Below are 13950 nucleotides of genomic sequence, written 5' to 3' on the forward strand. Positions count from 1 at the left end.
ATGGGTATTAAAGTGTCTATCCTCCATTCATCTGACATTTTCTAAGTTTTTACAATTGTATTAAATAAATTAGTTAACCATATAATTCCGTTATCACCCAAGCATTTCCAAACTTCAATTGGGATATTATCTGATCCCATAGCTTTCCCATTTTTCATCTTTTTTAGTGCAAACTTAACTTTGTTAACTCTAATTTTGCGAATAAATCTTATATTTTTAGTCTTTTCCTCATTTGACAATTTTAAATTTAAGCCTTAATAATAAGATTACTGTAATTAATAAATAAGAATATTATATTATTTTAGTTATAGAAAATATTTAAATTTTAAATAAAAAATTAATATTATTATGATTTAAATTTAGTTATAAAAATATTATTATTTTTATTTTAAAAAAAAAATTTAAATAACTATAAATTATTTTACCATGTATTATTGTATATTAGTTATTATAATTCAATTCTTGATTGAACAAGAACTATTTATTAATTTAAATTAACATTAAATAAATTAAAATTTTGAATTTAATTAATAATGTTTTTTTATTATAATTTAATATGATAGTAATATTTTATAAATAAACATTAATAACAAGATTATTGTTAATTAAAAATAATAATCTCATATTTAAATCTTAATCATAAAAAATTAAAATAATTATTAAAGAAATTGTTAACTTAAAAATATTAATATTTGTAACCTACAATATGTTTAAAAATAATCATATGGTACCCTTTAATAAAAGTATCCAAATCCCACTTATTTTAAACACAACCAAACACCACTTGTAACTTTCAACACTTTTCCAGTTCAGCACTAATTAAATTCAGCATTTAATCTGAAAAGCACTTTTGCATAAGTGGTTCCAAACAAACCCTAAGAACAGGTGAAAGTAACTAATGCTATAATGTACTTGGTTAGTGACAGTAAACTGTGGTAGCGTACCAAGTACAATGAAATTGAGAAGGGACAATGTGTCATTGATTGTTAGGGAAACTTGAAAAGAGAACTCAAGACTCAATTGTTTCCTAAGAATGTTGAGTACAATGCTTGACACAAATTAAGAGATTTCAAGCACAATGGGCCAATCAAGGAGTATGTGAAACAATTTTCTACTTTGATCTTGGATATCTGGGACATGTCAGATAAAGACAAGTTTTATTTTCTAGAGGGGTCGAAACTGTGGCCAAGGACAAAACTTCATCAACAAAGAATTCAAGACTTGTCTACTGCACAAGCTACTGCAGAACGCTTGAATGACTATGCTGGAAAGAATTTTGCAACGTCGAAAGAGACTAGCCGAGGAGCCAACAAAAAAGCATCAACCCAATCATTCAATACACCTAACGATAAGGGTAAGATGACATGTTTCTTATATCAAGGCCCTCACAAAGTTATTGAGTGCCCTCACAAGTCATCACTCAATGCCTAACAAGCTTCCATCACAGAGTGGACACCGTAGGATAATGAGGATGAGGAGAAAACCCCAATGATGGGTGCAATGTGGTTAGTGAATGCATTGGAGAGGCAAACGAAAGAACCAAAAGTTATAGAAGCAAAAATATTAATGTTTGTTGAGATCAATGGGAAGAGCACATGTGCTATGGTTTTTGATACTAGGTCTCCCCATAACTTTGTTTCACAAGCAGAAGCAAAAAGACTCAATTTATACTTAGAGAAGGATTCAGAACACATGAAAGTGGTTAACTCTGCAACTCGGCCTACTTTAGTGTAGCAAGCAAGTCACTATGAAGGTCAGACATTTGACAGGACATGCAAATTTCACAGCTGTCATTGGATGATTTCCAAGTGATTCTTGGAATGGAATACTTGAGGGAGACTAAGGTGGTATCAATGTCATTTGCTGATTCTCTTTGTCTGATAGGAGACCACCCTTGCATGGTGCAAGTCATAGGAAAAAAAAGGCAAGGATGATAAGTTCCTTTTTTCCATGCAGCACAAGAAAGAATTGAGGAGGGGTGAATAGACATATCTTGCCACACTGGTGGTAGATAAAGGACTAGGCCAAGAGCAAGTGTCGACGACCATCCAAGCTGTCATGGATGAGCATGAAGTTGTGATGCCAAAGGAGTTACCTCAAAACGTGCCTCCATGAAAGGGTGTGGAGCACGAGATCGAGTTGTTCCCAAGAGTGAAGCTGCCTACTAAAGGACCATATCAGGTAGCGCTTCTAGAGTTAGTAGCGGTGAGAAAACAACGTAATGAATTGTTGGAAACGGGCTATATGCATCCTTCTAAAGTAGTGTCTGGAGCACTGGTGTTGTTTTAGAGGAAACACGATGGGAACATGCATACGTGTGTGGACTACCGCGCACTAAACAAGGTGACTGTACGCAACAAGTACCCTGCTTCCATTGATTGTTGAGTTGTTTTGATCAGTTACGTCATGCAAAGTACTTTACCAAACTTGACTTGAGGTCAAGCTACCATTAGGTGAAGTTAGCAGATGGGGATGTACCGAAGACGGCTTGTGAGACACGGTATGTGGCATATGAGTTCTTGGTGACGCAATTCGAATTGACTAATGTGTCTGGGACATTCTGCACCTTCATGAACTACGTATTTCATGAGTATCTCAACAAGTTTGTCACAGTATACCTGGATGACATAGTTGTCAAGAGTTCCACTCTGAAGGAACGTAAAGAGCATCGATGGAAGGTGTTCAACAAGCTGAAGGAGTACAATCTATGTGAAGAAAGAGAAGTGATCTTTCGTTCAACAGAGCATAAAATCCCTCCGCCACGTGAATGAATAAGGTCTCAAGATGGATATAGAGAAAGTAAGAACTATTCAAGACTAGAAGATCCCAATGACAGTGAAGGAGTTGCATTCCATTCTTCGACTTCCCAATTATTACAGAAACTTCATGAAGGAGTATTCGTGGAAAATTACTCCTTTAACAGAACTATGGAAGAAGGGTTAAGGGTGGAACTGAGAAGGATGTCATGATGAAAGATCCAATACTTGTTCTTTCGAACATAAGGAAACCCTTTAAGGTACAAACAAATGCATCGGACTATGCCCTTGGAGAAGTCTCGTTACAGGAGAGACATCTTGTTGGGTATAGGAGTCGCAAGCTTAGTAAAGTCAAACGAAGGTACACAGCTCAAGAGAAATAGATGCAAGCAATGATACATGGTCTCCACATGTGGCGATATTACTTACATAGGCTGAAGTTTGTTGTGAAAACAAATAACTCGGTCATCAGTCACTTTTTTACACAGCCAAAGTTATCACCCAAGTAGAGTCATTGGTAGGATTTATGGTAGAGTTTGATTTCTTGTTTGAGCACAAGGCAGAGCAGATGAACCAAGTTGTAGATACACTGAGCTAGAAGGCTAAGCTGGTGGCCTTACAAATGGTAACACACTTGACAGTAACGTTACCACGACAATGCGGAAGCGCATCAAGGAGAACCTTGCCAAAGATCCAATTGCCTAAAACCTCACAAAGCTAACAGAAGAGGGCAAAGCATGCCAGTTTTGGGTATAAGACAGATTGCTAATGACACATGGAAGTCGGCTCTATATGCCTCAAGCTAGAGACTTGAGGAAGACACCGAAGACACCACTAAGAGAGTGTCATGACACCATGTGAGCAAGACATCCAGGATGACATCGCACTTTGGCATTGTTGAAGCAGAGGTATTATTGGCTGCACATGCATGATGTTGTGGCTAATTATAGCCAACTTATCTCACCTACCAACAAGACAAGATGGAGTGGGAGAATATTGCAAGGTGCTACAGTGCTAGAGCCCCTGTCATTATCAATACCAACCAGATTGTGGGAAAGTCTCACTAGACTTCATCACTAGCCTGCTCAAAGTGCAAGGTCTATAGACAGCACAATTTTTTCCAAACATATTGCAAAATATTGGGGTGTTCCCCAAGACATAATTAGTGACCAAGACCCAAGATTCACTTGCAACTTTCAGAAAACTTTTCATAATCCTTGTTTCATAGCTTGACATCTCTTTGAGTTACCATTGGCAGATAAATGGACAAACTGAGAGATTCAACAAGCTATTAGAAGAGTACTTGCGCCATTTTGTCAACGCCAACTAGAAGAATTGGGTGCAATTACTTGATGTGGCTTAGTTCAGTTTCAATGCCCAAAAGAGCTCAACAACTAACAAGAGTGTTTTTAAGCTTGTTACAGGCCAGCAACCATTGTTACCTCACACAATGGACTAGCCATACAGAGGAAAGAGTCCTAGATGTTGCCTGAGCCTACTTAGAGAAAGCTTCCAAATGGATGAAGAAGTGAGCAAATCAAGGAACAAGATCACTGCACTTCAACACGAGCGACTTGGTGTTTGTTAAGCTCAATATTAAACTGATTAGGTCACTATGAGGTTGAGATAGGAGTTGCACTTCAACATGGTTAACTTGGTACTTGTTAAGCTCAATCTTAAACAGATTAGGTCACTACGAGGTTGAGAGAGGAGATTATTTTGCAAATATGAAGGATCAGTCCCCATCTTGGCTAAAGTCGGGAAGGCCCCTTACAAGGTTGATCCTCTAGCTTGGATGAAAATGAATCCTATGTTTCACATCAGCTGCCGCAAGCCATTCAATGTTGACACTAAAGATCCAAGAAGAAGCCAATCAACCAAAGCACCAACAAAGACAGCACAACCTGACAAAAGAGAAGTTGAAGTCATACTTGCAGACAAAGAAGTAGCACAAGTTCTTTGTGAAGTGGGAAGGCCATGGAGACAAAGAAATTAGCTAGATTTCAGCAGAAGACATTCAACTGTTTGCAGACAAAGTTGAAGAGTACCTAGATCAAAATCTACAAGGACATCGGTCGCATAGGTAAGGGAGCATCATGAACCAAGCTTGTTCAGGGCATTATGCTTGCTTGTGACAGCTTGTCTCATGTGCATGGGATGGGTTACCATCATGCAAATACTAGCATAGGGTTTATTGCTTTGAGGGTATTTCTATCCTACTGTGAAAATGGGAATATGACTTCTCAAACAGTTTGATGTTTCCTAGTGCCAGAGCTAAAATAGCATATAAATCTCTTTAGGGGAAGGGTGAGTATTCATTAGTCTCGTAAAATTAACTAGTCATTGCAAACGAGTTTAGCCATTGTAAACGAGTTTAGCCTAGTTGCATCCCTCGCTAGATACACGTTTCTTACAAAAGTGTTACTTGATGAATTACGTTGCTTCAATGTTTATCGCTTGCTTGCCATTTACTTTCATCGATTGCTTACTATTCCTGCTTACATTTCATTCAACTACCATGAATGTGCTCTGTTGGTAAACTATGATAATCTTTGGCTTACTAGTTAAGCAAGAGTGCTTTAGCTAGTGTTGCATGGCCTTTCACAAGGTGTAAGATACTCTGCCCGTGAAAATGAACAGTGCCAACTTTTTAGTGGCAAAAGCAATCTTTATTTTCTTTTAAAAATACACTTTAAAAAATGGTTCTTTTCCAGCACCTTTTTTTTACTAAGTACATTTTTGGGAACATGCCAAAGCATTTTCTTTCACAAGCACTTATTTTAAGAGATAAGTGCTATAAGCACTTTTTTTAAATTTCTGCCAAATGATATCTAAGTTGCTAAATTTCTACCATGTGTCACTAAAGGAATATAATGATCATGGATGCTCAAGATCTTAAGTGCCTAAGATTCTGCCATGTGTTCATTTTAATTCAAAAGTCTTCAAAGAAACTATTCATGTAAATGTTGTCTTCAAGTAAGCAATTGAAGGCATTGGATGTTGAGATGAAAATAATGTAGTCACGAGGTCCCACATGATAAAAAGAATGTATTCACGTACATAGATGTTTCATTAATGTCTGTAGTGACTCTGAATATTGAGATGGAGTTGATGTGGAACTTTCGATTCATCTGCAAAACTTTGTTGAAAGGTTCTAAATAGCCAGCTGCCCAACTCACTTTCTAATTGTTCCAAAGAATGTTATTTTTTTTGTATAATTTCTTGCACCTATATCATTACTTTATCCTATTACTTAATTCATCACTTTATGTTCTCTCATTGTGGTTATGCATATAACTTGACTTTAGTGCTTACTCAAAATTTGTACAGGTTCTAGACTGGATTCACTGAAGTGCAACAAATCCGACCAACTAGTTTGGTAATAGTCCCTCCAAACCAGAAAATGTGCAGGCTTTTGCTATATTCAATAAATCTATCCTAATCCAATCTGGCTGATAAAATCTTTGGGAAAATACAGAATAATATTTAATGATACAGCCTCAGAAAGAAAGAAGCTTGAGGTTGATAAATACACAATAGTTATGCAATTTCCAAGGGAATTTTAAACAGATTACCGTGTTGAAGGACACAAGTCGACAAAGCAGATCAAGAGTAACAAGGACTTCCTCATTGCTATCAATACAAAGCTCCTGAGCCAGGCGAAGAAGCAGTACAAGCACTCCAGATTGAGCATACTGCACAAAAATAATGCACACATTAGCACAAAAAGAGAACAAACAGAAAACTGAAATTAAAAGGCCGAAAGTTAAATATAATAAATTTCTCCATTTCCATGCATTATTTATCACAAATACTAAATTAACACAAATCAGCTCCACCAAATTTTCAACAAAATATTTAAAATCAAGCACTATAGAACAAATCTGATGTCAATTAAATAATCTGCATGAAAAAAGAGCACTAACTTGTCAATAAGAGCAATTAAGACTTCTAGCCATAATATATGAAGGAAAAACTTGTTAGCCTTGGCGTGATGGAGTTAAAAATCCAGCAAGACAAAAAATAAATATAAATTATAAATTACATCATTTGATTCATTTCACCAAGAAGGTAGGAAATCCTGTTATTCATTAATACAGGAATGAAACTGCCCAAGAGAACAAAGAGCCAAAAAAACATTATCCTAGTGTGGTCAAAGACAAATCTTAAATGTAGAAGATAACACATCAAATAATGTGGTGACTGGTGAGGATCCGCTGCTGTAGGGGGGAGGAAAGAGCATAGTAGTCAAAAGCATGCCTCAGGCGTGAGGCGCAATGGGGCAATGAGGCTAGCGCCTTATCAGGGTTGAGGTGAGGCGACCTTACCTTCAAGAGGCGCAGGTAAGCACACTTAAGTGCACTGAGGCTCCAGGCACAGTGAGTCGCGCCTGAGATATCTGACCTTTTAGCTTCATTTTTTTAACCTTTTAAGAAAGAAAATGTAGCCAGACTCGAACCAACCCTAGCCCTAGCCCTAGCCAGAGACTTCGACTCAAACCAGTTGGTCTAGGCTTCATCTTCGGGCCTTTGAACCAACATGTAATTAGCAGTCCAGGCTTCGTCTTCACATCTTTGAGCCTTCACCAGCAAGAGAGCCATCGCAGGAGCCCTTCGCCTTCGACATTCAAGCCTTCGAACCAGAACAAGCTTCATCCTCAAGCCTTCGAACCAGCACAAAACACCTTCATCTTCAAGCTTTCAAGTCTTCGAGCCTTCCCCAGAAAGAGAGCCTTTCAAAGAGCCCTTTGTCTTCGAGGTTCAAGCCTTCAAACAAGCACAACCTTCGTCTTCAAGTCTTCAAGCCTTCCGCAAGCAAGAGAGCCTTAGCCAAAGGCTTCGAACAAGCAATAGGCCTCGAGCCATTGAGTCAACATCGCCAGTCTTTGTGATTCGTCAGGCTGCTTCAAAGTAGTAAGTCTTCTTCTTCTTCTTTAGTATTTTGCTGCTGCTATTACCTTCTTCTTCTTCTGCTTCTTCTTCTTCAGTTCTTCTTTTGCTTCTTCTTTTTCAGCTCTTGTTCTGCTTCTTCTTTGTCTTGCGCTGCTCCTTGTACTAGACTACATATGCTTATTGATAATCTTCTTTATGTTACTAAAATCAAAAAGGAGAGGGAGTTGAATTGAAAAATTGGCATCTAAATAATTTGGTATCCATGAGCAGTGCATGATGTGACATTAGCATTGGTATCTATATTGGTATCCATAAATATATCAATTGGTATTTGAGCATGACAACATAATTATATCTATGAGTATGTTATGACATGATATTGGTATTTTTCTTGATATTAGTATCCATGAGCACATACATGATATAAATCAATATTTGAAGCATGGGATGATAAATTTAAAAAGCACACTTGGTATTTTCATGAATACATAGTTCATTTCACGAATGAAAATCTAAATGCATTAAATTCAGGGAGAGTGTTATGACTTATTGCTTGTATTATGTTTATTTTTAATTTTCAATTGGTATCATGAATTAATGTCAAAGAAGGAGAGATTGTTGCAAGCAAAGATAAACTAATATGAATGATGAATTTTGAGCTAATATGAACCTTCACAAAGATCTATACTTTTACTTATGGTTGCGCATAGCCTGTATTTATACGTTTTTCTTGATATCTTACTCTTTTTGATTGATGTCAAAAGGGGGAGAAGTTTTGGGCAAAAATTGAGCATGAGCATGATATTGAATATGAGAGTATTTGATCTTGAACTTGAATGATGATCTTGAACTTGAATGATGTGATGAAAATGATAGTAAAAGATTTTTTGAAATTGATCTTGATATTGTTAAGTTTGTTGTTAAGATAATGCTTATTGTAAGGGGGAGTCTTTTTAAGACTCACTCAAATTTTTGCTCCTTATTTGTCATCACTAAAAAGGAGGAGATTGTTGGCCTTACAAGGCTTAAAATCTTGTTTTGATAATAACAAACAAGAGAAACTTAACATATTTGGTTAAGTGATGACATTTCAGGACTCAACTATGACAAAACAAGGTCTAGTGTTCACAAGGATCCATTGAAGTCTTAAAATCAAAAAAAATATGATCAAAAGAAGCTTAAAGGCATGGATTCCAAGATGATCTATTAAAGCTTGAAGATTATGAGAGCATGGATAATAAAGAGAAAGCTCAAAGTATATTAAAGCTTGAAGCCAAAGCAAGCATGAAGACTTAAGTGTTTAGAATGTCAAAGTCTTAAGAAGTCTTTATGTAAGTACTTCATATTTGAATATCTCTTGAAATATGTTGAAGCTCTTTAGGATGCAATATTGACTTAAAGACCAATTTTTGAAAACCTTGGAAAATGCTTTTTAAAAGTCACATTTGAGTTTTTCAAACAACAAAGGATCAAAGTCTTAAAATAGAAAATTTTTGAGAAGTTGAAACAGTTCAGCCGACTAACCTAAATGAAATATACTTGCTCAACCGACTGACAATTAAAACTGTTAATTAAACTGTTCAGCCGATTGACCTGAATGAACTATGTTCACTCAGCCGACTGACAAATTGGACTGTCCAGCCGACTGACCAATTTGAACTGTATTCACTCAGCTGACTGACAATTAATTCCTAAAATTCCTGGACAGACAGAATGGTCTCAGCCGACTGACCTATACAAAAACGGGTCCAGTTGAGTGACTCAGCTGACTGACCCAAGGAAATTTTAAAATTCGAACTTCAACAGGAAAATTCCGAAAAATTTGGTTTTCAAATTTAAATGTTGGGGGACATGCCAAGCAACTAGGGCAACAAGTAAACACACTCAAAAAACTCTATAAATACTCCTTTAACCCAATGAATCATTGAACCAAGCATTATAATCAGCATTCAAGCCTTCAAGTTGAAATCTCTTCTAAAGCTCTCTCTTGCTCATCTGTTTTGCTGAGAATACTGAAGTGTTGATCCATCCAAATCTGTTTTTACTGCTGATCCCTATCTTGAGAAGGAATCTTGGTGAATTCTATACTTGAGCTTCATCTTATTTCTAATTGATATTTGAATTTTGAAGTATATAGTGCTGACTTTGTACTAATCTGCTCTTTGAGAGAGTGTTCTTATACGCAGTGATTATCTTGTATTCTTGTGGTGTTTTTGACGATTCCAAGTTGTTGGATCGTTGACCAAGCTTGGGGTATCGCTTGGAGAGGTGATTACTCTAGCCTATTAAAGAAGTGCCCAAGCGTGGGGTATCGCTTGGAGAGGCGTTATTCTAGCCTAGTGAAGGAGTGTTTGAGAGTGGGATATCGCTTGTAACGGTTTTGTTCTGCCCAGAAAGGAACAAGTATAGTGGAATCCTTAGGTGGTTTGCCTAAGGCGAGGACGTATGCTAGGGATAAAATGAACCTCGTAAAAACCTTGGTCTCCTTCTCTTTCCCTTGCACTTTTTAATTTCCTGCAAATATAAACTACGTGGATGTTTTAAATTTCATGATCATAATTACTATGCAGCTTGGAAATTAAATAAACTGAAGTTTAATTTGTTTTTGGGACTGTGGAAACCGAAAGGGAGTACGTTGGTTGATCAATAATTTGCGGAAACCATAAGGAAGTATGTTGATTGGTTAACACCCAAAAACTCTTTAACTAAAAGTTTATTTAAAGTCTAAGCTTTTGGAAAGAGTGTTGGGTTTTATATTGCACATCATATTGAGAAAGCAAAATCATTAATACAGGGCTTTATATTAGCAAGCATACATTCTCAATCTTTACTTTAAGTGCTGAAACTTGCAAGTATTAAATTCTACCTTTGAATTAATCTTTATAGTGTTGCAGTGCATAAAATGACTTGTGCTTGGTAAATCAATTGATTGGTTGTTTAATTTTTATTTAAGTTGTGTGGTTGTGGATTGAATAAAGGACTAAGTTTTTGTGTGATTGCTAAATCAACAAGAAGTCAAGAATTCATTAAAAGAATTAAAAGTGATTAAGAATTCATAAAAAAAATTAACTAAAATTTTAATAACCCAATTCACCCCCCTCTTGGGACTACACCTTGGTTTTCATGTGTAATTACTTATGTTGAACTATGTTTGTTTTACTTGGAACTTGGTACTTGGTTGTCATAATTTCTATGTGTTTATGTTTTGGTATTAAAACAATTGTGCACCTCACCTTTGTGAGGCGAGTGCCTTCGCCTCGCACCACATGCCTCGGCTCCAAGTACCCTTTGCGCCTAAGTGCGCCTTGCACCTTTGACTACTATGGGAAAGAGCACACCCTACACTGCCCCTTCCCATCTTAATACACATTTTCAATTTTTTTTTAAATGAATGGACAGTAATTAAAAAAGATACAAAACTCATCTAAATGCTATGTTTCGTCCATCCCATCTCTTTCTCCCTCCATCATCACATCACCCTCCATTCGCAGCTTCTTTCCCACCAACAGTCAGCAGTTCAGAGAAAACATCACAACCAACATCATCCTCTCTAGCAGATCACCATCATCTCCAATCATACTTCCATCACAGAAGTGAAAATCTCCACAATAAGCCTCCTATATCATCACCCCTCCTCAGCCCCCTACAGCCACTCGTCACTGATGGACTAGGCCATCCAAGAAAATGAAAATTTAAACCCATATTAAAGGGACTGAACTAAAGAGAGAGAAACCTGAAATTCTCAGTAACAATAAAACAGTTAGAATTTTGAAAAGTTTTTCTTTTTTTAATAACAAAAGAAGATATCATTAATAGAAAGAGATACAAGAGCGAGAATGAGAAATCTCCCAAGAGACACTCCAATACTAAACAAAAACATAAAAAATACCCAAGAAAAAAATCATCAAGTCAACATGTTCCTCCAATCTCTTTGAAACTCCTGAAAACTTACCTCTTTAAAAAATCCATACCCAACACACCACAAAGAGGCCAAATACCTTTTTTTTCCCAAACTAGCATACAGTTTAATTTTTTCCAAGAAAATATCCATGTACTATTTTCCATCCATAAACCACAAAATACTGAGAAAAAACCACTCTTCCATAAAGTTGCCCTATCCTCTCTTCTACCAAAGCCTGCAAAGGATACTTCTAAAAAGTATTCCACTAAAAGAGGACAAAACCCAGTTTTATCCCATGACGCCAAAAAGCATATTCCATATGCTCCAAGCAAATTCACATTGCAAAAGAAGGTGAGAAGTTGTCTCAGAGTTCTTGTAACAGAGCACACATACATCGGGAGAGAGAGCCTTCATAGGTCTCCTAATTTGCAACAAGTTATTAGTATTTATCTTATTAAGACAACCAACCAAGTGAAAGCCTTTATTTTGGGGAGAACCTTAGCCTTTGAAATAGTAAGTATAGTGAGAAAGAAGAGTTGGAACGAATCAAAAATTCAAAAAAATATTTGCAGGAAAACACTCTTGACTGGTCCAAAGATCAAGAATGAACTTCCCTCCCCAAAGAAAGGTTACACCCACTCAATCAAGATAACAAAGATGATGATTCCACCATCTCCCTATCGTACAGAGGTCTCCTAAAATGAAGATTCTAAAAACCAAAGGACTACTCAATTCAACAACAAAAAAAGAAATGGCTTTATTTTCTTCAAAACTTAGATGAAAGAGGTGAGGGAAAGAATTAGAAAAATGGTGCATTTCCTAGCCAAGGGTCTTTCCAAAAATGAACATGAGAACCCCTCCCCACCCCAAGTTTAGTGTGAGGGATGAAAGAAGAATAGATTTGACAAATGGATCTCCACAGACTCCCCAAAAAGCATCTTAATTAGTGTTTTAAAAGGCTCAATTGAGGCTCGTCTCAAGGCAAGGCATGCCTAAAACACCTTAAGGCTCAATCTAAAATACCAGATTCCAAAAAAGCTAATGCATTACATGCTAAGGCTTATGCATTTTTACAAAAGGCACACCTTTTGCACCTTTTTAGTTGAGGCTTTCGCATTTTGTGATTCTCAAGTTAGCATTGGGTAAAAATAATTAATTACATGTTTGTACAAAAGGAATGTCATAATATGAGTTGTTTTCAAAAACTCTTGAACCTCAACCCTTCCAAAACAACTTGGATCATGTAAATAGTTTGAACTTTGTAATAATATAGCTATCTCTTCTCATGATTTATGTCTTGTATTAAAGTCAGGCATTTTTGAACAACCAACAAGTAGTTTGCAAAGTACATACATTTTCCTTTTTTACATTATATTTGTGATTTTCTTAATTTTTCCTTATTTTAAAAAACAAATAATTTATTTACATATTTTTATCTTAAAAACAAATTCTCATAAGGCTTACATCACAATGCCTTAAGGTTTACGCCACACCTCTTAAGTGTTAAAACACCTCCTTTCGGCTTCGCCTTCTAAAACATTGTCTAAAATTAGCATTGGTACTCTACCCATTCTCATCCATCCCAAACTTACTTATTACTTTGTGCCAGAGGGACGATTCTTCTAGAGCGAAGCGCCTAGCCATTTAGCTATAAGAGTGGTGTTTTTAGACACCAAGTTGCCAATACCCAAACCCCCCTCCTTTTTAGATCTACAAACCTCAATCCAACTCACTAGATGGTCCCTGTGACTCCTACTGTCAGACCAAAAATGAAACTAATGATGTAATCCCAAGAGGGGGGTGAATTGGATATTAAAAAATTACTTAGCAGAATTTCAGTTTATTATAACCCTTTTAATTTAAACCAACCACAACCACACTCTAATATCAATCATGATATTCTAATCAACGAACGTGCTATACCAATCGACAATCCTAGTTATCTATATGAATGCTGAAAACACAAGTCAAATTTAAACTTCAATTAATTCAGTAGTCAGTTCAGATAATCAATTCCTTAGTCTTCATGTCATAGCCTTAATAATTTGTCTGAGCTTTAATCAATTCTTCAATATGCTTCATATCCCTCATGACTTGTAGCTTTAAGTCTAAGCCCCATTCGATCTCTTTAGGTAGAATCACTTCACTTTGCAAAATACTTGATTCCTGAAACTTAACTTGAAAGCATACATAGTAACCTTAATTTGTTATCATCAAAACAAGATTAAGCCTTGTTAGGCCAATAAAAAACTCTCTTATAATCCTCTCAAGCTTGCTAGCAATCCTCACCGAAATCTTAAATATGGATAGGAAATATCACCAGATGCTAGCAAGACAAGCTTGAATCAAAGTAATTCTACCCCCAAGAGAGAAGAGGACACCTTTTCAACCATCTAATCTC

At 36.3% G+C, this 13950-nt stretch overlaps 1 protein-coding gene across 1 annotated transcript in view; it reads right to left on the reverse strand.

The window, feature by feature from the left end:
• The window catches only part of LOC131155793 (uncharacterized), an 85283-nt gene that overhangs the window by 53790 nt on the left and 17543 nt on the right, over nt 1–13950 (reverse strand). Inside the window, exon 14 of the mRNA XM_058109204.1 lies at nt 6332–6451. Coding sequence (XP_057965187.1) covers nt 6332–6451 — 120 coding nt within the window. The remainder of the gene's footprint in view (nt 1–6331; nt 6452–13950) is intronic.

The sequence above is a fragment of the Malania oleifera genome, chromosome 5 (genome assembly GCF_029873635.1).
Source record: "Malania oleifera isolate guangnan ecotype guangnan chromosome 5, ASM2987363v1, whole genome shotgun sequence".
NCBI classification, from domain to species: domain Eukaryota; kingdom Viridiplantae; phylum Streptophyta; class Magnoliopsida; order Santalales; family Ximeniaceae; genus Malania; species Malania oleifera.